The sequence below is a fragment of the Cetorhinus maximus genome, chromosome 21 (genome assembly GCF_964194155.1).
Source record: "Cetorhinus maximus chromosome 21, sCetMax3.hap1.1, whole genome shotgun sequence".
Lineage (NCBI taxonomy): Eukaryota > Metazoa > Chordata > Chondrichthyes > Lamniformes > Cetorhinidae > Cetorhinus > Cetorhinus maximus.
The window spans coordinates 91563948-91589669 of NC_135899.1; the positions used below are offsets into that span (position 1 = coordinate 91563948).

Below are 25722 nucleotides of genomic sequence, written 5' to 3' on the forward strand. Positions count from 1 at the left end.
ATGGGGCAATGCTGAACAAGGGTTTTACTGTACAAGAGATACCAGTTTAACCATCTCACTAGCATGGCTTTGCTGCAGTGTACGTTAGAAACATTTATTCTACATTCACAGAGTTCTACTTTTCTGCAACCTTATAAACATTATGAAATGCTTACACTCTATAGAGAGTAAAATCAACTTATTTTTTGTTTACAATTACAAATATGTTTAAAATTTCTTGGTTGCAGTGGAAACTCCACTGAAGTCACGAGCGTCGTTTTTTTTTTATTTTGCCCAGGAAACATTAAAACAGGACGCTGTTGATAACTACTGCAACAAGGACAGTTTCTTTATAAAACTTACTGGTAGTTGTTTTGAGGACAGAAACACCAGAATAAATTGCTTTTAGATAAACTATGCTGATCAAATGTCTCAAAGCCTAAATGCATGCACCAGAGATCCTGGTTTAGCACACAATCCAGTCTTTAAGTTTCTTTATGCAAGGGGCATGGTTTCAGGTACAGGTGCAAGTAGTGAGCTGTGAATCTACACAAAATAAAAAAAACAGGAAATGCTGGAAATACTCAGCATATCTGGCAACATCTGTGGAGAAGGAGTTAACGTTTCAGATTGATGACCAGGTTCTGAAGAAAGCTCACTGATCTGAAAAGTTACTCTGTTTCCTCTCTTCACAGCAGGGTTTCCCTTAAGTGGCCATGCGGCAACCCAAAAGTCCCCAGGCAAGTTGAGCGCAAGTCAGCCCCTTTAAATTTGAAGGGACCGGGCACTTCAATAAACTGTCTGCTCACATCATAAAAGAGGGAAAATATTTTGAAGAGAGAAGAAAAATTGAGCAAGGGTCAATACAGCAGTGAGCAAGGATCAATACAGCAGTGAGCAAGGGTCAATACAGCAGTGAGCAAGGGTCAATACAGCAGTGAGCAAGGGTCAATACAGCAGTGAGCAAGGGTCAATACAGCAGTGAGCAAGGGTCAATACAGCAGTGAGCAAGGGTCAATACAGCAGTGAGCAAGGGTCAATACAGCAGTGAGCAAGGGTCAATACAGCAGTGAGCAAGGGTCAATACAGCAGTGAGCAAGGGTCAATACAGCAGTGAGCAAGGGTCAATACAGCAGTGAGCAAGGGTCAATACAGCAGTGAGTAAGGGTCAATACAGCAGTGAGCAAGGGTCAATACAGCAGTGAGCAAGGGTCAATACAGCAGTGAGCAAGGGTCAATACAGCAGTGAGCAAGGGTCAATACAGCAGTGAGCAAGGGTCAATACAGCAGTGAGCAAGGGTCAATACAGCAGTGAGCAAGGGTAAATACAGCAGTGAGCAAGGGTCAATACAGCAGTGAGCAAGGGTCAATACAGCAGACTGCAACTTCTTGTTTCCCTTCCTTTTTCAAAAGATTTTGCGCCTGCACTATTATATTCTTTATCCTGGTAACCAGGAGGCATTGCACCATTCTTGGAACAGATACTAAGCACTTTCTTATTCTCTTCAAAGAATGCTTGATTACCACTGTGTTACTGTTATTCTTGCCATTTCCCCCTTTAGTACTATGGAATCGCCCATGATTTTCTTCTCCAAGTTGCTCCCAGTGTTACAGGTATTTGATACTGAACACCTGTCAATTCAATACTCAAGAGGATCCTTGCAATTCCTCCTGTCAATTTGTGATTTAACTTCTTATATATTTTTGGATGAATTGCACTGAACTCCTGCTGAGGTTAAGCGCGATACTCAGCTGGCCTTTCGTAATATATTGGGGTATCACTGCTCAAACTGGCTTTTGAAGAATCAACGAGTGAAGGGTTTAAATCTTGTACAACTTCAATTATTTTTCACGTTAATTAAAATCAGTCACATTAGTCAATGTTAAAAAGTTTCCAAATATCTATTAACATTGTGCTTATTTATATACTTCAAATTTATCTTACCCAAAATCAGGCGGAGGAGGTGGTAAATCAGCCCCTGGTGATGCTGGAGGAGGTGGGATGACTGAATCACGATATACTCCATGAGTTCTATAAAGAAGTTCTTCATTTCCATCAGAACCTATAGTTCCATTAGGATAGATCTCATTGCTGTTGGATCTGTAAAATAATACAATTGCCTGTAAATCTATCAATCCAAAAGTTTGTTCATCAGTAGTTAGGATCTTTTAATTTAGGTCAAGATATACAGACATCACAATAAATAGCTCATGATTTTTTACTATGTCTAGTGAGCTGGATGTGTGAAGTGGCAAACAGGAGGGAAATGGAAATAGTTTTTAGGATATTAAGAATTAGTCAAAGGATTTTTGGGCCAATTAGGTTCAAGGCAACCAATAGGTTTGTCATGTAAAATTTACAGGTCAGGAATGTGTATTTTGTTTGTTTTATAAAAGTCTTCTGGACCTAATACTTATTTGTATGCTTGTGCTTTGATAACCTTGTTACTATATACAAGGGATAAAGGTTCATTTGAGTGTAAAAACGTCTCATTTCAGTATTGCACCTGCATGCCCAAGGTGAAACATGGCCACTTCATAGTTATAAGTTGGGCAACCCTGATCTAAGCGATTTCTTGAATCAGAATGATACAACACAAGATGCTCATTCAACCTATTTTACTTGTTCTGCCTCTTTGATCAAATTAGTCTCATTCCCCTGCTCTTTCCCCATAACCCTGCATTTTTCGCTTCAAGTGTTCATCTAACTCTCTTTTGAAAGTTATTATTGAACCTGCTTGCACCACCCTTTCCACCAGTGCATTCCCACATCATCATAATACTTCTCTTTATCTTGCCTCTGGTTCCTTTGCCAATTATCTTAAAGCCGTGTCACCTGTTCGCCAAACCTTCTGCCACTGAAAACAGTTTCTCCTTATTTACTCTCAAACTCAAGATTCTGAATACTTCTACTAAATATCTTCTACTAAATTTCTTTGCTTTAGGAAGAGCCTCAGCTTCTCTAGTCTTTCCACGTAACTGAAGTGCCAAATCTCTGGTACCATTCTCACTGATATCCTCTGCATCTACTCCAAGGCTTTGACATCCTTCAAGTGTGGTGTCCAGATATGGACACAATAATGGATCTGGGACCTAACCTGTGAGTTATAAAGATTTAAGATAACTTCCTTGCTTTTGTATTCTGCTTATAAAGCCAAGAATCCCATCTTATTTTTAAAAAAAGCCTCATTAGCTTGAGCTGTCAGAGATTTGTATATATGCATCCCCAGGTCTCTGTTCCCGTACCCCCTTTAAAATTGTACCTTTTAGTTTATATTGATTCATCTTAGTTTTCATATCAAAATACATCACTTCACACTTCCCTGTGTTAAATTGCACCTGTCATGTGTCTGACCATTTTACTAGTCTATGTCCTCTTGAAGTCTGTCCTCCTGAGGTGTGTTACTAACTTCCTCACTGTTTACTACATTTTCAAGTCTTGTGTCATGTGCAAACTTTGAAATTATGCTCTGTACACCCAAATCCAGGTCATTAATGCACATATTCAACTGTTATTTCTACAGTAACTAATCAGGACTGCAAAATATGCATATGTTTTAGAGATAGCATGTGAACTTGCAACGATGCTCCCAATGCGGTCTCCTCTACATTGGAGAGACCAAACGCAAACTGGGCGACCGCTTTGCAGAACACCTGCGGTCTGTCCGCAAGAAAGACCCAAACCTCCCTGCCGCTTGCCATTTTAACACTCCACCCTGTTCTCTTGCCCACATGTCTGTCCTTGGCTTGCTGCATTGTTCCAGTGAAGCCCAACGCAAACTGGAGGAACAGCACCTCATCTTCCGACTAGGAACTTTACAGCCTTCCGGGCTGAATATTGAATTCAACAACTTTAGATCTTAAACTCCCCCTCCCCCCATCCCCACCCCGTTTCTTCCCCCTCCCTTTTTTTTCAATAATGTATATAGATTCTTCTTTTCCCACCTATTTCCATTATTTTTAAATCTACAACTAATACCTTGTCAGTCTTTCCACCCCACCCCCACTAGAGCTGTACCTTGAGTTCCTGCCATCCATTCTTAATTAGCACTTTTCTTAGATAATATCACCACCTTCAACACCTCTTTGATCCTTTTGTCTGCGACATCTTTTGATTATCTGCTCCTATCACTGCTTGCTTGTCCCCACAACCACCCCACCCTCAACTTCTCTCCCCCCGCTCCCCCACCTTAAACCAGCTTATATTTCACCCCTCTCTTAACTATACTTCAGTTCTGTTGAAGGGTCATGTTGGACTCGAAACGTCAACTCTTTTCTTCTCCACCGATGCTGCCAGACCTGCTGAGTTTTTCCAGGTAATTCTGTTTTTGTTTTGGATTTCCAGCATCCGCAGTAGCTTTTTGTTTTTATGATATATATATATATTGCTGCTCAGAACTTTATTAATATTAGATTTTATAAACGGCAAAGCTTACATGGCTTCTTCTGTCACAGACTTTGCTTCCACGAATTCCTTGCCCATTTTCAACCTCTCCCATTCTTCTTTCCGAGTTCTAATTTTCCGTGGATTGAGATTTCCTCTATTTGAAACATCCTTTTTCTCTTTCTAGATGAAGTCAGAATAACAATCGATACATTTAGTGTTTTGTAGGGCTTTTGAGATTTGAAACAAAATAGAAAAATTAAAGTTCATTCACATCACAGTTCTGACAAAAGTTTGTTGACCCAAATGCTAAATGTTTTTCCCTCCAGATTCTGCCTGACCTGAGTATTTACAGCATTGCATTTTTATTTCACATTGCAATTTACCTAATTGTATACTTATTATACAATATTTATATTGATATTATTTATCATTAATGCCTATTATCACACATTAGCTCTGAAAAGTGAGACTCAAGTAGGAACACAGAACAGGAGATGGCCTATTAGCTCCCCAAGCTTGTTCTGCCATTCAATAAGATCATGACTGATTAATGACCCAACTCCATATTTGCCCCATATCCATTAGACCGTTGGATCTATCTCATATAAAATTCACAATTAATCTAGCATCAATTGCCATTTGAAAAAGAGTGTTCCAAATTTCTACCATCCTTTGTAAAGTAATTCCTCCTGAAAGTTTAAAAGATTAGAGCCAGATCTATGTCTCCATGTCCTAGGCTCCCAACCAGCAGAAATAGTTTCTTTATTTACACTGTGTTCCCTTTAATATCTTCCACTTCGAGCAAATCACCCTTTTAACCTGCTAAATTCCAGGGAATACAGCTCTAGTATGCGCAATCTCTCTTCGCAATTTAACCCTTGGAGTAGCGCTATCATTCTGGCAAACCTATGCTGCCACTCACTCCAAAGCCTTCCACCCTTCCCAAGGTGTGGTGCTTTAAACGCCAAGTATGGTCTAACCAAGGCTTTGTACAACAAACATTACTTTTGCCCCCTTCTATTCTAGTCCTCTAGATATAAAGGTCAGTATACCATTAGCCTTTTTGATTATTTTCTGTTCTTGCTCATGGAATTTTAATGATCCATGCATTTGAACCCACCCTCCCCAACCCAACTCTCTTTGGACCTCCACTGTTTCTAACTTTTCATTATATAAGTACCCTGTTCTATCCTTTTTAAGCCAAAAGTGGATGACCTCACATTTAACTACATTGAAATCCATTTGCCACGGTTTTGCCCATTCACTTACTCTATCAGTATTTCTTTGTAATGTTATGCTTCCATTTGTTAATGTTCTCATTTGGAAACACTCTTGGGGACAAGACATATTGAACTGCAGTCACGATTGTACATTTCGTACATCAGTTTGGCAAACAATTTACAAATTGAATTATTCAGTAATTGTTAAGTATTCACATTTTGATTTGAGGGGTCAATGTACTCATGATTAAACAGCCTTTTAGACTGCTGTTTGAACTTTACAGTACAACAATTTCCCCAACATGAGAAGGCTGGTCTATTTCCAAGTGATTGCAACTAAAACAGTAAGAGCCATGGCATTTCCTGCATCTCTAGTAACTTTCTATAGTATGCTTTACTGAGCCCAGTCTTTAATAGTTTTATTGATGCTTAAATCAACCTAACTAGCAATTTTTTTTCAATGCAGAAAGCTGTCTGAAGACCTAATTTTTAATTAGCTGGTGTGGAATCTGAAATTTTGGCTTCATGAGATCTGCCGTATAAGGTTCCTATGCTCCAGGAAAGTCGATAATGTTATCCACAGAAGTAACCCTGGATAACTCCACATGATTTAAACAAAGATTGACACTTATGACCAATGAGGTGCCCTAAACTGATAAACTACAATCAGCTCAGATGAAATGGGAACACAGACTCAAAATGGCAGATATCTGAAGCTTAAAATATATATGTTTTATATTTGTTCATGGGATGTGGGCATCACTGATTAGGCCAGCATTTATTTCCCATCCCTAATTGCCCTATAGGAGGCGGGGTTGAGCTGCCTTCTTGAAGCGCTTCAGTCCATGTGTTGTAGGAACACCCACAGCACTGTTAGGAAGGAAGTTCCAGGATCCTGACCCAGTGACAGTAAAGGTACGGCTGTATAGTTCCAAGTCAGAATGATGTGAGACTTGCAGGGGAACTTGGAGGTGGTGGTGTTCCCATGCATCTGCTCCCCTTGTCCTTCTAGGTGGTAGAGGTCACAGGTTTCGAAGGTTCTGTCGAAACAGCCTTGGTGAGTTGCTGCACTGCATCTTGTATATAGTACACACTACTGCCACTGTGCATCGGTAGTGGAAAGAGTGAATGCTTATTGTGGTGGATGGGGTGCCAGTCAAGTGGACTGCTTTGTCCTGGATGGTGTTGAGGTTCTTGAATTGTTAGAACCATACTCATCCAGCAAGTGGAGAGTATTCCATCACACTCCCCGCTTGTGACTTGTGGACAAGCTTTGTTGGTGCGGGTGGAGAGGAGGAGAGAGAGAGAGAGATCAGGAGAGGAGTTACTCTCCTCAGAATTCCCAGAATTTATAGTCTAGTCCAGTTCAGTTTCTGGTCAATGGTAATCCCCAGGATTACCATCTCTTGTTGGAGATGGTCATTGTCTAACAAATGACTGGCACAAATGTTACTTGCCACTTACCAATCCAAGCCTAAATATTGCCCAGGTCTTGCTGCATATGAGCACAGATTGCTTCAGTATCTGAGTCATCGCAAATGGTGCTGAATATTATGCAATCATTCACAAGCATCCCTATTTCTGACCTTATGATGAAGGAAAGGTCATTGAAGATGGTTCAGCCTCGGACACCACCCTGAGGAACTCCTGCAGTGATGTTCTGGTATTGAGATGATTGACCAACAACCACAGCTATCTTCCTTTGTGCTAGATATGACTCCAACCAGCAGAGTTTTCCCCCCTGGTTCCCAATGACTCCAGTTTTGCTAGGGCTCCTTGATGTTGTACTCGGTCAAATGCTGCCTTGATGTCACCTCATCTCTTGCGTTCAGCTCTTTTGCCCATGTCTGCACCAAGGCTGTAATAAGGTCAGGAGCTGAGTGGCCCTGGCGGAACCCAAACTGAGCAGTGAGCAGGTTATTGCTAAGCAAATGCCACTTGATAGCACTGTTGATGACACCTTCCATCACTTTGCTGATGATCAACAGTAAACTGATGGGATGGTAATTGGCTGGGTTGCTTTTTGTGGGCAGAACATAACTGGGCAATTTTCCACATTGCCGGGTGTATGCAGTGTTGTAGCTGTACTGGAACTGCTTAGCCAGGGGAGCAGCTGGTTCTGGAGCACAAGTCTTCAGTACCATTGCCAAAATGTTGTCAGGGCCCATAGCCTTCACAGTATCAGTGCCTTCAACCACTTCTTGATATCACATGTAGTGAATCGAATTAGCTGAAGATTGACATCCATGTTGCTGGGCACTTCAGGGGGCGATCGAGATGGATCATCCACCCAGCCACTTCTGGCTACAGATAGCTTCAAATGCTTCAGTCTTGTCTTTTGCACTGATGTGCTGGGCTCCCCCATCATTAATGATGAGGATATTTGTGGAGCCTCCTCCTCCAGCTAGTGGCTTAATTGTCCACCACCATTCACGACTGGATGTGGCAGGACTGCAGAGCTTAAACCCAATATTACAATGAAGACATTTTCTAAGACATAGAAGATAAATGTAGATAGAGGATGCTGTATGAGGGAACTGCTGATTAGCTTTTCTTTCTCCTTCAGCTTTTCCTTCCACTTTCACCAAATCTGGCTCCAATGCACTTACCAATTTAAAAAAAAAACATCTTTCTTATAGACCCTTGGCTTCGTAACTAAATTGATGCATGAAGCTTTGTTCAATCAATAATGCATTAACACTGGCAAACAGCATGAACAGATCATTCCTCCATAGCCAACTAACTGCCATATGGAGGCTCAGAACATAATCCCTTGCACTCTGGATTTTAAAGACAATGGTGTTTAAATCACTATTCTGATTGTACTCGCCAACTGAAATTGAAAGCAGCTTGTCTACATCTACACACAAGTCACTGCCTAGTGACAGATTCTGTATAATCAGGAGTCTTAATATAACATGCACACAAGGTAGAAGGCATGTTGGCATCTCTGTGGCATTGGGTTTTTATTTTTAAGTCACTATAGTCGCTTGGAACTATTCCTCTTGCATACAATTTACACCTGTCAAGCTGGTATAATTTCAGCACAGTTCTGATTGCCAAGCTCCTGTCATTTTTAATTGCCAGTACCGACTTGCCAGGGTAAAACACACAAAGGAAATGCAATTCATAAATGAAGGGAATCGCACTCCATACAATTTCCATTTTGAACCATCTAGTCACCATTATTCGAAATTGAAATATAAAGCAGTACCCTGTGTTTCCTTTTCTCTTTCATTATCTCCTTGGTGTCTTGCAGCATTTTTTCTTTCCAGAGATCAAAGAAATAGGAAGGATCAGTGTAAAACTTAAGGCTGTCTTTTCCATCCTCTCTGTAACACAATGAAATCACCATCACCACAAATGTTGAACGACTACTAGAATTCTGACAGAACTGGCTAACTTTGAAGACCCAGCAAGTGAAGCAACGATAAACCAGTTACCAAAAAATGTGATAGTGACAGTTTCTTTTAATACCTTCGTACTCAAGTTTCAAAAAAATGTATTTTCCCTAAACAGCTAACTTTGTTGGTAGCAGCTTGTCTACCAGTCAAAAGGTTGTGCACCACAGTGCCACTTCAATGGAAAACTGAGGGTCTGCTGTGTTCTCGGAGATGCAATTTTTTGGATGGTACTTATAACTCAAAAAGTATCTGCCTGTTTAAGCCATGTAAAAAAAACACTAGCACAATTCAAAGGCACATAAGGGCTTCTGCTGGTGTTCCAGCTAACACTAATCGTTAGGTTTCACCACCAAAAGAACTATTTAACTGACTATTCAAATAATTTGCTATTTTTGACAATATGCTGTGCACAAATTGGTTGCCACATTTACTGACATAACTGATTCACTTGGATATGAAGAACTTTGGGATATTTTGAGGACAAAATAAGGTGTCCATAATTACCAACAGATTCTGGTCCATAGCAATATATATTAAAATGCATTGTCCTTCCTTTAGTGACTGTAAAGATTTTGTTTAGTAGATAGTTCCATAAACTGGATATTTATACAAAGATTAAATTAGCGGATCACTGGAGTTGAAACATTAGCAGTCAATAGTCATCTGTCGGAGGACAGAAAGGACAATTGCCTGAGCAACTTCCCAAAGAACCAGGGCTGCAGGTGATTTACAAAATTAAAAAAGTTTCCAATGCAGAAGTTTCAGGCAACAGTCTGTAAATAATTGTTCCCTAATAAACAGAATTGGGATTTCAGGTTTCAGTTAGCAGATTTCTAAGTAATTCAGGTTATGTGCCATGCAACTTATATGACATTATGACACGCAAAATCTTTATAATTATTTAAAAGGTTGAAAGTTGGTAAAATCCTGTAAGGTATTTTTGTTCTCACGAGATTTCTGAGATTTTACCAAGTCTGCGATAAGCAGGAGTAAATCCTGAGAAACAACTCGTCCCCATCATTGAAAACATGGCAAGCCCCTGCTAGAATACTAGTAAGATTCATTTTACACAAAATAAGTTAAAATCAAAAAAATTCTCGACTTTCCTTGCTTTACTTTCTAAAATGCAAGCCGACGAAAGTTTTAAATGCATTCCTATTTATATCACATGATGGTTTAGCATCTCATACCTGTAAGGAGTTAGAATATGAAGGGGTGGTGGCTTGTCACATGTATTGTACGTATCATTAATAGGAACTGGCAGAGATGACCGACAGAACAACTGTTGATCCTGATTTGTGGAGCTTTTGAAGGCTTTCCTCAGGTTTATAGTTTGCAGTGAAACTGAAAATAAATAAATTTGTTTAAAACTTCAACTGTGCTCATGCTGGTCTTTCAACACATTGCCCAAGCAGCCACTCTGCATTTACATGCCTAACTGGCAAGGCTTTTGAACTATTCAAGGGGCATTGTGGGTAAGCTTGCTCCCCCCATCCCCCCACCCCCCCCACCCCTGCTCCCCCAATATCCACACATTATTTTCCTCACAAAATACATGGATTTCAATCAGGAACATAATTCCAGGTTGTTATTTCATTTCTCTAGCCGAGGAATATCAAGACCAGCTGCAATGCCCCACCATCATCTCGGCTGACCACGGCTTAGCACAGTTTAGGAAACCTGGACTCTCCTGGGTTGCATCAATACACAACACAATGAATTTACATGTCCATTAGGGGAAATCATGTTAATATTTTCTTCCAGTTCTATTAATACATTTTATCCTTTTTGTTTATTATTCTTTCTACATATTATTTTCCAATGTTCAAATTGACAATTTACGAGGAAGATTGTATACTGTAAATTGTTTTTCATAAATGTCCTTTTGCCTCAGCTGGGATTTTACTCCTTCCCTCGTAAACACAATAGATGCAAGATTGTCCTTTCACTCCCTCCTGTTGTCCGATTAGGACTCCAAACATTATTTTCGGGTGAGGTAGCAATTTACTTGTACCTCTTCCAAGCTAGTATATGGCATTCATTACATGTTATACAGCCCTTTCTACATGAGGGAGGCCAAATACAGATTTGGTGATCATTTTGCTGTACAGCTCCACTCTGTTGGCAAGTGCAATTCTAAGCTATCATTTGCTTGCCATGTTAATTCTCTGTCTCATTTCTACTTTCCTGCCCATGGCATCCTACACTGTTCCAATAAAACTCAATGCAAGCTTAAGGAACAATACTACTTCATTCCACTAGGCACGCTACAGTCATCTGGCCAGTATTTTCTGTTTTTAATTTGGGCTGTGCTTGGCCAGAGAATGCTCAATACTGACCATGGGTGCCTGAAGACACTGCTCTGCTGACCAGCATTAATCTGTCTTACTTTAAGTGCAAAATTCACCAAATATACTTTTTATTCAAAAACTTGCCAGATACAATTAGAAAAAATAAGTCTTTCTTCTTTGCATTCAATCACCAAGCACCTAAACTAGTGATAGGATTACAAGAATATTGCTATCTTTCAGGTTAACATACTACAAAAACATTTGGTGAAATCATGGCATGTTCCTTATTTTTGCAAGGGTGTAATTAAAGTCAATTTCAATATGCATTTTAAAAAAATTGAAAAATATTATTTTTCTTAAAATTAATACCTCTCTACTAAAGCAATACTGAGCAATTTTGCCAGCCACAGGGGCTGTCTTGTGGTTTTGCAATCTTAACTTCAAGCCCTTGTGTCATCCAACATTCCAATAACCAAAGTTTAAAAAATACTAGCCGGGAAGTGATGAAAAGGTTTGCACTACTACCAGATGTTTTATATGAACTCAACATTACAGGAAAGCAACATTTACATGATCTCTAAATGAACACAAACAGCATCACCAGAGTCATTCTTACCATCTTCTACTTTGGGATCGAGTTGCGTTACTTTAACCTGCAAACGGTCAATCCTCTCTCCAAGGCTGTTTACTCTAACAGCAAAGCTGCCTGCTTCCCTAAATAGCTCACCAAAGATATCTTCAGCATATTTACCTGACAAGAATTAAAGACAACAGATTGACAGCCAAAGATTATAAAATTGCTCATTTAAAAATGCTAAGATTGAAATTCCACAATGCTATCAGGTTTTTTTCAGTTACTTCAATGTACTTGCATGCAAACACATGGGAGCACCTTCTGGGCTGCATCCTGTCCAGTCAACAAGGAAACAAAACTTACAAAAAAAAGGGAATAAAGGCATCAACATAAATACACAAAATATTCTGAATGCAAAAAATTGCTTGGGGGGGATACAGGGTGCGGGTGGGGGTTGGAAATTGTATGGGGAAAGCTGACAAGGATAGTTTAATAACATTAACAGCAATATGGCTTAGGCAAGAGTTTAACTGGGTGTTCTGGTTACAAGATATTAAGAAGAGATGAAGGATAATGAAAAAGATAGTATTCAAAGGTTCCATTACAGCACAAGAATTGCAATTAAATAAACCAGTTAAAATTTAAGAGCTTCAAGTAAAATATTTATACTAGCTCGACTCATTATTTTGAAACAGTACACCAATGCATTTTCTTTTCAATATGAAGCTTAACATTCCCTGGATTATTTTATGGAAACAAAAATAGCTTATATTTACATTTGTTTCCATTTATGAGGCAGACAGCCAGATTTCTATATACACATATCCTAGACACTTCCTTTATTCTGGAGCTCGAAGAGAACAGATGTTGCACTATTTCCTATGATACACTTCCCTTTATTTGAAAAACATACTGATGAGTAAGATGATCCAAATACTATGATACAAGGGCACTGTCAGCAAAAGAGAAGTTCTGAATATTGGGTGTCGTAGAGAATAAATCCCATCACATAAATCTAAAGCTATATACAGAGACAAATGAGTGATATCCAAAGCTCAGACTTGAGCCCCTTCAATGTTGTAGGCAGTGGACATGGGGTTTTTAGAAGGCTAAATAAAACTTGACCTTTTGATGACAGACAATTGAATGTAGCAGTCTCACGTTTCATTGAGATTTCGATCAGCGAATAGCAGGTTGCAGCAAAAGAAAAGGAGTCAAAAATAGACATGAGTTTAAACTTTGAATCTTATTTATTTTTGTATCATGAGCAATCTGAGGTAAATAGAGACTAAATAGCAATTTTTGAAAGTGGCGTGTCAGGAAAATGGGCTCTCTTTTTAAAAACGAACAAATGAGACACAAACAGACCATAATACTTACTCAAGCTGCCAAGCTGCCTGATGACATTTGCAAGTGTAATATTTGTTACACATTCCAATTCACTTTGAACACCATTAGGCAGAGGCTGACGGCACAGATACCTTGGCTCAATGTTCCGTGTCACTAAAGGCATTGTGGTTCAGCAGTTAACGCAAGATACAAAGACCTAGAAACACAAATAATCAAACAAAAATTCAGAAAATTTTGAGCATAGTACTGCTTAATATTCATGCAAGCTTCAGCATGATTTTTAAGGAACAGATTACTACTAAAGATATTCATTCTGCTAAAATAAAGGCTTCAAGTTTTTTTATACAGTCAGAAATACTTCACACCTGGTCTCCATTCCAATGCATTCCAGGAAAATAAATACTTTTAATAAAACCACATCTCAATTATAGATTTCAGAAGTTAATGCGATCCTATATAGTGTTACTATGTAAAACTGTTAATATGGCTTCATTTCATTTATTAACATATGGATGAGTGAGAAAGGGAAGCAAAATGAGTTGCAAGTTAAACATTATGTATTTGAAAACGTAATAGCAAGTAGCAGGAAGTTCTGAAATGGTTCTTTCCTTTGCCTTTCGGAATTTTTCTCCCCCCCCCCCTCAAAGTGCAGTCAACTGTTTGGTTCACCAAAACTTCTAGCATAGTCACAGATCTGTAAAATAATCACCCCTTTAAGAATTGTACCAATAATAAGGCCAGCATGTTAGAATCTGTAGCCATTCAGTCCATATCTTTTTGGCAAGCTACAGAGTAAACTAATCTCTTGCTACTGAACTCAATACAGGTTCACCTTATGCAGGATATTATGAAGATGGTCTACCACATGCCAGTGCCCACCCTCTGCAACAGCAAGTTGTAGCTGGACTGTCAAAATTAACAACTGGAATAACACCACAAGAATTCTTCATGTTTAAGCCAGGAAATTTGAGCACTTGAAAGCCATGCCCTAATATTCTGCATCAAAAAATCTGAAGAGGTGTCTGTGAAACTCACTCCACAATGATGCTGTCATCTAGAATTCTCATGCTTGTACATAGTTTAATTTTGATTTAAACTTCTACAACCTGTTCAACCAGAGTTGTTTCATTGAGCCTGAAATACTCTTCCATGCACCAAGGTCAACGTCATGAAGGATTTGGTCCATTGTGGATTCTTCTGCTTGCATCTAACATCTAAATCTAAAGCACCAAACAGTCTGAAAAAATACTATGCATTATAATTTGCTGATCTTGGTCTAAGACTAAAAATTAAAAGTTATTAGCACATTGAGATTTATTAATCTATTATATTGTGCACTCTGAAGAAAATTCAGACAATAACTGTATAAATAGTATCTTTTCATGATCAGATTTCTAATTCCATTTAAAACATTCAACACTGCCCCTTCTAAATGCAATGCCATAGATAGCTGAGATTGTTCCCCAAGTGACAGAAATCCAAGGATTGTGTAGCAGCTATTTTCCCAGGAAAATGATTTATGATTAATATTTGAATTTTAAATCAGAGTATGCTAGATACTGAAAACTTCACTTTTCTGGTACGAACCACAAATTCAAGAAAACAAAATCTGCCAATCGCATCAACTCAAAAAAATCTGATAAATTTTGAAATAATTACACTCAAATGTTAAAATGAGTACTAATATATTAACTGATGCAACTGTAAATCTTGTCAAGTTGGTCTCTTCAGCTTAAACAGACTAAAGTGATCAGACCGCTGACCTATTGCATTTCAACAAAACATCCAACTTACTGGTTCTCAAAAATATGGGAGGATAGCAAACTTATGCTAAAATCTTATTCAGTTCACTGACTGGAGATTTTCTAGCGGAAATATTGCAGTTCTTCTTAAACTGTGTGTTGAAACAGCTTCAGGCTGATGTGCAAAAGGCAGTCAAGCTCATCCCAGATAAGCACCAATCTCAGAATGCTGGTCTGCATTCCAAATTTGCTCTAAACATTTACTGGCAACTGTCCATTTAGCTCATTTTTTAAGTTATCATATCACTCTTCACCATAGGCTGACACACACTCTACTGCCCCGCACCACAATTTTCAGCCAAATAGTTCACAATTCTAAAAACAAACTTGCTTTTTCATCCATTTGAATTTACAGGAAAATAATGCATACATGCTGTAATGGAAACAAAACCTTACAGGCGTATCATTTCAAAAACACACTTTAAAAAAAAGCATGCTGTCTAGATTTTCACCATTACAGCAACGCACCTTTATAGAAAGGCTAGAAGCCGACTAACCTAGGTTCAACTGAGGCAAATGATGATTCCCAAAACTGTTTCATTACACAGATTTTAAGTTTTGTTTACAGTGATACATGCCATTTGATAAATGAACTGACTGCACTAGAGGAACTTAAAACAACCTAAATAACTTCACTCAACTAAACATGATTCCAGCCAACTCAGCATCATTAGTTGCCTGGGATATTGTTCCAATATAAAGTACTCCTTCAATCAAAAACCAGGTAGTTATTACATTTCATAATGCAATGGCAAGTGTTCTTGTGAAGTCTTGCTAATGAACATAAAAGCAGCCTCTCCATTTGTTTCTTCGAAGTAACTTTTCTAATGCGAGTTCTCGAGAACAGTTGGTCACCTCGGGTGCATGTTACACTCATCCACATAACACTGCATTTACACAAGGAGAAAACCTATTGCTTGAAGCTTAAATTCCAAACAATTTTTGGTGAATTATCTTTTGTTCCACATAGAGGTTCATTAGTGTTCCAGCAACTTCAACAATGAAATAATCCAGCACAAAAACGTAGGATTTTTAAACAAGCATAAAATGTCTCAGGTGCAAGAAATCCAAGTTCTGAAGCACCACATTTCCTGAAGCGACCTTGCAGCTCACAGAGATGCCGCGAAAGATAATTACAACAATTTTCACTTATATTGCTTTATGGAAGCGCAATCAGACAAAAATGCCAAAGAAGGAGTTTGAGAATAGGTGACTAAAAGCTTGGTCAAAGAGGTGGGTTTTTAAAAAGAGAAGCAGCTTGAGAAGCAAAGAGTTAGGGAACAGAAATCTCCAGCACAGGGCATAGGTGGCTGAAGGCAAAGCCACCAATAACGGGGTTGTGCAAGTGGTCAGAATTGGAGGAACAAAGAGTTCTGAGGTGACTGAAAGAGATTATAGAGATAGGGAGAGATGAACAATAAGAATTTCAAACTTGAGGTGCAGGAGAACCAGAAGCGAACGTTAGCTGGAGGGACAGGAGTGATGCACAAGCAGGAGCTGGTGCTAGTTAGCTTCAGGCATCAGAATTTTGTGCTGACATTTATGGAGAGGGGAGAATGGGAGGCCTGATGAAAATTGGAAGCCAGCTGGCAGAGCATTCGAATATTAGTCAAATCCGGCAGCAATAAAAGCATGAAAGAGAATTAGCTGACGGGTCGAGGCTGGGGCAGAAACTTGATTTATATGATTTTGTTCATTTTTAATGAATTTACATCGGACATTAACTGCATCCATAAATCAAACAAAGTAACAGAAATTGAGGGGCCCTGTTGTAACTAACTCAACTGTTTACACTTCTGATAACACCAGTTATTACAGAACAAAATATTGTTTAGTCATGTGGAGGTTGCACCATACAGTAAATTAACATTTTGCAACTAAGGTGGATAGATCAGGTTTCTCTCAACTTGCTCCTTGCATACAAACGTCTAAATATTTTGCAAGAGAAAGCAGTGAACGTTGTCAGGAGCTTGGTTATAACAGCTCAAGTGACTGCCATAGTTAGAATGGGGGGGCGGGGGTGAAAGAATAGGCGGTTCCCAACTATCTTGTGGGCTTTTATTCTCAGGCTTACTGATTTACTCTCAGATTGGTGGAGATGGCTTCACCCAGCACTTCCCTCAGCAGACCAGCTAAGATCAAAAACTGTCAAAACACCTATATTATCACAAAAAAATTCATCTCAAAGACAAAACAAAGGTAATTAAGATGAATATCACGTAGTCCAGAGAACTACTTGTGTGGTCAGTGACAATGTATGGCTATGCATGGTGGGCCATCAAGAGTGACGAGGCTTGAATAAGAGCATTTGAAATGAAAGGACTCAGACGGATAGTGTGGGTGTCATGGACAGCCAAGCGGACAAAAAAGTGGGTGCTCTCCAAAGCTGCTGGTAAGAGGAATTGGTTTGAGACAGTGATATCAAGAAAGCTAACACATTTTGGACACATGATGCGAACAGGAGGGGACATTGGTGGAGTGGGCAGATTGGTGACAGGTTAAGTTCGATGCAGGGAAGTGAGAGGTGATACACTTTGGTACAAAGAACATGGAGAGACAGTGTAAAATAAAGGGTACTATTCTAAAGGGTGTGCAGGAGCTGAGAGACCCGGATGTATATGTATGTAAGTCATTAAAGGTGGCAGGACAGGTAGAGAGAGCTGTTTCTAAAGCATACAGTATTCTAGGCTTCATTACTACGGGCATAGCGTCCAAGAGCAGGGAGGTTATGATGAACTTATACAAGACACTAGTTAGACCTCAGCTGGCATAGTGTACACAGTTCTGGGCGCCATACTCTAGGAAGGATGTGAATGCATTTAGAGAGTGCAGAAGAGGTTTACGAGAATGGTTCCAGGGATGAGATACTTCAGTTATGAGGAAAGATTGGAGAAGATGAGACTGTTTTCCTTGGAGAGAAGGCAGCTAAGAGGAGACTTGATAGAAGTATTCAAAATCATGAGGGGTCTGGACAGAGTAAATAGGGAGGAACTGTTCCTGCTTATAAACAGATCGAGAACCAGAGGACACAGTTTTAAAATGTTTTGCAAAAGAAGCAAATGCGAGGTGAGAAAAAACTTTTTCACACCGCGAGTAGTTAGGGTTTGGAATGCACTACCTGGAAGTCTGGTAGAGGCAGGTTCAATTGAGGCATTCAAGAGTGCATTGGATGCTTATTTAAATAGAAACAATGTGCCGGGTTAAGAGGAAAAGGCAGGAGATTGGCACTAAGTTAAAATGCTGAGAAAGCCAGTGAAGACACAACAGGCCGAATGGCCTCCTTCTAAACCAATCATTCTGAGTGTTTTGTAAAAGAGATAATGCAAGGAAAAACACTGGAAAACGTGCACAAGACCAAGTCAAGATGGCATGGATGGATCATATCAGATAATGGACTGGCCTCTATGCGACAGGCAGTGAGGGCAGCAGAGAATAGAAATCGGTGGAGAAAGATTGTTCATAGTGCGGCAAACCCTCGAAACAAGGTTGGAAGACAGACAAGACTACCGGAGGCAGGGGTCAAAATCCCTACCATTGACTTAAATGAGGAACATGCCGAGGCTGCGTCGTAAACATTGGAGATGGAAGCAATTAAGCCTTTTTTCTTGCTAAGACCATAAGACGTAGGAGCAGATGTAGGCCATTCGGCTCATCAAGTCTGCTCCGCCATTCAATGAGATCATGGCTGATCTGATAATCCTCCACTCCACTTCCCTGCCTTTTCACTTACTGATTAAAAATCTGTCTACCTCAGCCTTGAATATACTTAACGACCCACCCTCTACGGTAAAGAATTCCACAGATTCGCTACCCTCAGAAGAAATTCCTCCTCTTCTCTGTCTTATATGGGCGACCCCTTACTCTGACATTATGCCCTCTGGTCCTAGACTCTTCTACAAGGGGAAACAACCTCTGAGCATTTACCCTGTCAAGCCCCCTAAGAATCTTATCTGTTTCAATAAGATCACCTCTCATTCTTCTAAACTCCAATGAGTACAGGCCCAACCTACTCAGCCTCTCCTCATTAGAAAATCCCTCCAGACCCAGAATCAACCTAGTGAACCTTCTCAGGACTGCCTCCAATGCCAGTACATCTTTCCTTAGATAAGGGGGCTAAAACAAGAATTCTAGGTGTGGTCTAACTAGTGCCTTGTATAGCAAGGCTTCCCAATTTTTATGCTCCATCCCCTTTGAAATAAAGGCCAACATTCCATTTGCCTTCCCTATTATCTGCTGAACTTGTATGCTAAGGAGTAGGAGGAATTGGTTGTCCAGGCTTTGCTGCCATACGGATAAGCATCTTGGTCCTTCGGATCACTTTGTTGTTTTTCACGCCCATTTTGTTAGTCAGCCAAAGTTGGTGGCTGCATTTCCAATTTGTCAGCTCTCCGTCATGGGACTGGTTATTTTTATTTTATTCATTCATGGGATGTGGGCATTGCTGGCTAGGCCAGCATTTATTGCTAATTCCCCTTGTTCAGATGGCATTTAAGAGTCAACCACATTGCTGTGGGTCTGGAGTCACATGTAGGCCAGACCAGGTAAGGACAGCAGATTTCCTTCCCTAAATACCAGAATACAATCGACAATGATTTCATGGTCATCATTTTAATTCCGGATTTTAACGGAATTCAAATCCAACCATCTGCCGTGGTGGGATTCGAACCCAGATCTTTACCCTGGGTCTCTGGATTACTAGTCCAGTGACAATATCACTACGCCATCACCTCCCATCTAATGATCTAAGGCCTATGGACATATGAACTAGTAGGTCGGAGGGGCACAGGGCTAAAGTAACACTGTCATGAGCATGAATGATGTGATCTATGCTAGTGGAGGGTTTTACAATTAATATCAAATTGTCCACTGAAATAACATAGATCAAGCAACAGGGGCAAAAATAGCTTGAAGTGCCGCATTTGTTTGCAGAGTGCATGAGCTACTGTAAAAAAATCACAAAATCCTTTGAAATTTATCAAGGTCTCTTAACAATTAGTTTAAACACTGGTAAATATCATTGATGGCTTCATGCAGTACAAGCATGACAAGTTGGAAACTTGAAGAAAGCTGTGAAGAATTAAGCTAATGTGATTAATATCACGGCAAAAATAGCTACATAGCAGTTGCTCACCAGTTGCATGACACAGTGCTGCTATTTCCTACAGACTTCTGCAAACTTGAAGTTTCCTTAATATCTGCTACTTCACAATTTGCCTGCTATGCAACTTTTCAGAGACATTTCCCCCTCTTTTCCAAAAACTACAAAACCAATTTATGAAACAATGAGCACTGAAGTGAATTTGAAAGTAAACCATTTTAGCAGATATGTCTAAATTGCTCATGTTTCAATTAGTTCACAGATTACAGTTTAATGTGAATCATTGGTTATAAAATCTTTTTATCTCCCCCTTCTAGCCTATACATATCTGACAACTGATGAGGAATAGACTTCTTCCCCCCTCCCCCATGTGCTTCTGATCTCAAACCACGAGCACACTTCCTGTTGGATGATTTCAGTCAGTTTTATTATTTGCCCCACCCATCGATAATAGTTGTACTGCAGCATATTTGTGCTACTGTTTAGCAACTTAACAACCACCACTTTTTTGCAACCATCTGGCAGCAAGTATTGTTTTTGCTTGGAGATATGATTAATAAACGGCCAAAACATTTTGTAGAAAGGGGAAACCGGCAGAGTGGACACAATGGGCTGCAATTTCGTTCTCAAGGCAGGTAGAGGGGGTTGGGAAAATACTAGGCTCACCCCCCTTCCCCCCAATCTCAGGAGAAGGTGCCCACAAGGATAGGTTTTCATTGTGGAAGGGGTGGGGAGGCAGATGCAGGCTGCAGTTAGGCCAGCTGATCCGGGCAAAGTTCGGAGGCAACCACAGGGGCAGCTGGGTCCAGAAATGGGCTGCTTAAATGGCCCGTCTCTGCTCTGTGGGACTTCGGCTGAGTTATAACAAAAACAGAAAGCCCCTCAGCCCTCACCCCCTCCAACGCACACTTCCAGTGCCCTATCCATACCACTTCATGCCCCCCAACACACCCCTTATGGCCCCTCATCACCCCAAACCAAGCTATGGCATTTCCATACTCATTCATCCACTATACACTGTATAGAAGCAATTTACCCTATCATGACAATGGGATGTATTAAACAAAAGTTCTAAAAAGTAATTTATTTCCATTCTTAAAAAGACACCTCTTTGTCACAACGCAATAAATGACAATCATCAAGACTGTCATGAAGCTACTGATGTATATAATATTATTGGAAAATATTTTTCTTTTAAAATAGGGGTTTAGTCTGTGGGTGTGTCTTAATTGGATTAAAGCCAGCTAGCCTGGGTACTTTGATGTGTACTAGTTTTGAGATGTAAGAAAGGTAGAGTGCATTTTGAACCATAGAACACTACAGCACAGAAAACAGGCCATTCGGCCCTTCTAGTCTGTGCCGAAATATTATTCCGCTAGTCCCACTGACCTGCACCTAGTCCATAACCCTCCAGACCTCTCCCATCCATGTATCTAATTTATTCTTAAAACTTAAGAGTGAGCCCGCATTTACCACGTCAGATGGTAGCTCGTTCCACACACTCACCACTCTCTGAGTGACGAAGTTCCCCCTAATGTTCCCCCTAAACCTTTCCCCTTTCACCCTAAGCCATGTCCTCTCGTGTTTATTTCTCCTAATCTAAGTGGAAAGAGCCCACTCGCATTTACTCTGTCTATACCCCTCACATTTACATTTTTTGAATACAGCATTCAAGGCAGCGAGTGAAATCTGGCACCTAGCTAGCAGAGACCAAACAATATGTTTATATTAGTAATAAAATTAGTACTATGAAAGGGGTTTTGTTGTTAGAAGAGGCTGGTGATACAGTGAGAATTTACATTCAATGAGCTGTGCTAGATGTAAGGTTAGCAGTTTTGTGTGTGGGGGTCAGGGGGCAATGTAAGATCAAAGTAGCTGTAAGCCCACAACTATCTCCACAGCAGCCAAAGTGAAAGGAACTTTATTTTGAATTTGTAAAGTGAAAATGCTTTGCCTGGTGTCTGGTTAAGTTTATGGGTTGCTGTTGCCTTAATGAAGATTAGTTTGGGAATTTGTTAAAAGTTATGATAGTAGTAATTTGCAGCCAAATTGATGTATTTAACTTGTGTAAATTAATAAAATGTTTCATTTAGTTTAATATAAAACCTCTCAAGAACTGGTGGTCTGATTCCTGAATTAAGAATTGCAACTCATATATACCACTTAAAAATATAGGTTATGACAGTCGTTTAACGCTTCCCTCTGGGATTTACCATGAGGCTGCCTCATAACACAGACCCTTTAAAGCATCAATAGCAGAAACTGCAAGTAAACCTCTATCTTGTGCAAATAAACATTGTGAAATTGACAGCATAGATCAGAGGGCCAGAACTGTCAATCGAGCAATGTTTCCCTGGGGCTCAGATGTTTCAATAGGCTAATTAATTTTTGGGTGCTTGGTTGAGAGCTCTGGGGTGCTGTGAACCATGACGCTTTGAAAAACTGGCCCAACTCCATGAAAATTGCACAGGACTCGGGTATGTCCAGCCCCACAATGGAGCCGGCCAGACTGGGAGTGCAGGGTGCTGACTCGCCATCCAAACCAGCCTGCACCCTCAAAAGGCATTCCCAAAATTCCTAAACTTTGAGAATGGGGTTGGGATCCCAGAATTGGGGCCACTTGCTATTTTTAAATGGCTGTTGGGTCATCCCAAATCGGTGAAAATTCAGCCCAATGTTTTATGAATTCATGGTGGAGATCTTCATATTGTGTCTGGGAAGTATAACAAACTGACACTATTCAGATTAAACGACATTCCACACTTTAGACTTCATCTCTCAGAGGTACATTGGCAGCCAAATCAATAAAGAGAAAAGTCAAGAGTGTCTGTAAACTCTGCTGGATGCAAGGCTAAGTGGTTTAAACCTCCATGGAAGCTGACAAGCAATGTCGACGTAGTTTGAGGTTACTGTAAACAGACGTATGGTTGGAGAGGTGGCGAGTTCCATATTTTGAAATATATATATCACACCATGTTAAACAACGCTTGCTCATTCTAAATCTTAGGTCAGTAAAACAACTTATTGTTTCAAATAGTGTGATTGGTAAAAGTGTCTTTCCAATCTACAATTCATAAAAAGAGAATTCACATAACAGCATTTGATACAACCCTGCAGCCAAACTACAGAGGGAAGGCTTGTTTCTTATTCGTTAATGGGGTATGGGTGTCACTGGCAAACCAGCATTTATTGCCAATCCCTAACTGACCTCAAGGTGGTGGGCCTTCTTAAACTGCTGCAGGTACATCCACGATGCTGTCAGGGAGGGCCAGGATATTGCCCCAGCGACAGTGAAGAAGCAGCAATATAGTTCCAAGACAAAAGGGAATGTGTCTTGGAGAGGAACACGAAGGTGTTAGCATTCCCTTGTGACTGCTCCCCTTGTTCACCTAAGTGGTTGAGGTCATGGGTTTGGAAGATGCTATCGAATGAGTAATGGTGAGTTGCTGCAGTGTGTACACTGCTGCCACTGTGCGCCAGGTTTTGGAGGGAGTGAATATTTAAGGTAGTGGATTGGGTACCAATGAAGTGGGCTGCTTTGTCCTGGATGGTGTTGAGCTTCTTTGAGTGTTGTTGGGGCTGCACTCATCCAGGCAAGTGGGCAGTATTGCATCAAAATCCTGACTTGTGACTTGTAGATGGTGGACAGGCTTTGGGGAGTTAGGTGGTGAGTTACTCTCCACAGAATTCCCAGCCTCTGACCTGCTCTTGTAGCCATAGTACTTGTATGACTGGTTCAGTCAAGTTTTTGGTCAATGATAACTTTCTGGTGGGGGATTCAGTGATGGTAATGCCATTCTATTAAAAGTCATGGGGAGATGGTGAGATTCTCTCTTGTTGGAGATGGACAGTGTCTGGCACTCATGTGGCACAAATGTTACTTGCACTTATCAGCACAAGCCTGAATGCTTTTCAGGTCTTGCTCCATGAAAACATGGACTGCTTCATTACCTGAGGAGATACAAATGGAACTGTACACAGTGCAGTCATCATTGAACATCTTACCTCTGATCTTATGGAGGGAAGTTCTTTGATAAAGCAGTTGAAGATGGTTCGGCCCAGGATACTACCCCAAGGAAATCCTGCACCAATGTCCTGGGACTACGGCATTCAATAAACACAATCTTCCTTTGTGCTAAGTATGACTCCAGCCAATGGAGAGTTTTCCTCCTGATTCCCATTGACTTCAATTTTAATAGGGCTCCCTGTTATGTTACAATCTATGGATTATATTGCTGCTTACCTAGTCAACAGAAAAGTGGAATCAGATCCTAGGGAACCAGTGACCTGTTTGCAGGGTATTAAACCCAAGTTATCTAGCAGAATAACCCCAAAAACATGACAACTATTGTTATTTGCCACAATTTAAAAACATACAAAAAAAAAACAAAAATAAGATCAGCAACTGCTAGTTATGCACTTTGATATTCTCCAATAAGAAGTTTTACCAATTATTGTAAATTAAATATGCCTTTTTACACGTGATGAACAGGGGCTTCAATTATACACGTTACGCTGAAGAAAGAAGAAAACCGGATCTCTTCAATGTCAGCTGTCTATCTCATTTCTTGCAAGCTTTCAGAGCAACATTTTGTACTTTTGAGATTACAAAGTTTTCCATAGGATAGTAAGTGTTTGTCCAAATGTTTCACAAGATGGTAAATTTTTGTCACAGATGACAGATTATGAATTTTTGCAATCATCATAATTCATTGCATTAACAATGATATAACTTTTCAACTTCAGAAACAAAAAGCAGACTGCAGTGAGAACAACTAAGAAAAAGGCTGAAATAAAAGTTGAGCCTTAGCTCCTGTTCTAATTGAATTGTCAAAACTCACACCAGAGAACAGTCCAGCATGAGTCACAGGACAACCAGAAGTTCTATTAAAAGCAATTTTTAAAAAATTACTGAGGGTTCACAATACAATCCATCCTTAAGAAAAAAAAGTGTAAAATTCGTTAATCATTGAAAAATCATGCCAAAGGTTATTCCCCAAACTTGATCAGACTTCTTATCCTCAAAAATAAATAAATCAGAAAAAAATATTTGTCTTTCATACTCGTTGCAATCAGGATACAGGCCATTTAACCCAACCAGTATACACGCACTGTTTATTCTTTACATAAACACTAGATTTAATTATATTTACCCGCTCTGTTCCTATTCTCTTTATCCACCCCTCCAAACTAACCTAGAATGCCAAGATAGCTCAACCACACCCAACTAAATATTTCTGGAAAACAGATGGGTCAACTTAAATAGTGATTACTGGGGACAATAAGAGCGTGAAATGATTTTCCATGCTAGTTACATTTATTAGTGAAGTCCACCAGTTACAAGGTTTTTGAAGGCTATGGTTTGTCACAAAAACACATTTTAAGTTCTACACCACTTCCTAACAAAGCAACACACAAAAAAAGCACGAGCAAGGACATGGATCTATTTGTGAAGTAACCTCAAAGTCCAGACAACAATATTTTTCATGACGCCAGCCAAAATGCCTGACAGGATTCCAGTGCTGTAATTTGCTAAGATGTACTTGTTACTTTCTGCATACAGGCAGCAAATTTGGTTTCACACGATGCACTCTACAAATACAAAAGCAAAATAATC

At 39.8% G+C, this 25722-nt stretch overlaps 1 protein-coding gene across 5 annotated transcripts in view; it reads right to left on the minus strand.

The window, feature by feature from the left end:
• wasf2 (WASP family member 2) overlaps nucleotides 1–25722 on the minus strand; it is a 44964-nt gene that overhangs the window by 10174 nt on the left and 9068 nt on the right. For 4 of the 5 annotated variants that reach the window (XM_078567444.1, XM_078567443.1, XM_078567445.1 and 1 more), the window contains exons 2-7: nucleotides 13236–13401; nucleotides 11898–12032; nucleotides 10181–10334; nucleotides 8801–8918; nucleotides 4416–4546; nucleotides 1925–2080 (exon numbers count right to left, since the gene is read on the minus strand). In XM_078567444.1, coding sequence (XP_078423570.1) covers nucleotides 1925–2080; nucleotides 4416–4546; nucleotides 8801–8918; nucleotides 10181–10334; nucleotides 11898–12032; nucleotides 13236–13368 — 827 coding nt within the window. In that variant the 5' untranslated portion in view covers nucleotides 13369–13401. Of the gene's footprint in view, nucleotides 1–1924; nucleotides 2081–4415; nucleotides 4547–8800; nucleotides 8919–10180; nucleotides 10335–11897; nucleotides 12033–13235; nucleotides 13402–24110; nucleotides 24344–25722 lie in introns of those variants that run through there. The other variant, XM_078567447.1, reaches the window with a different exon arrangement.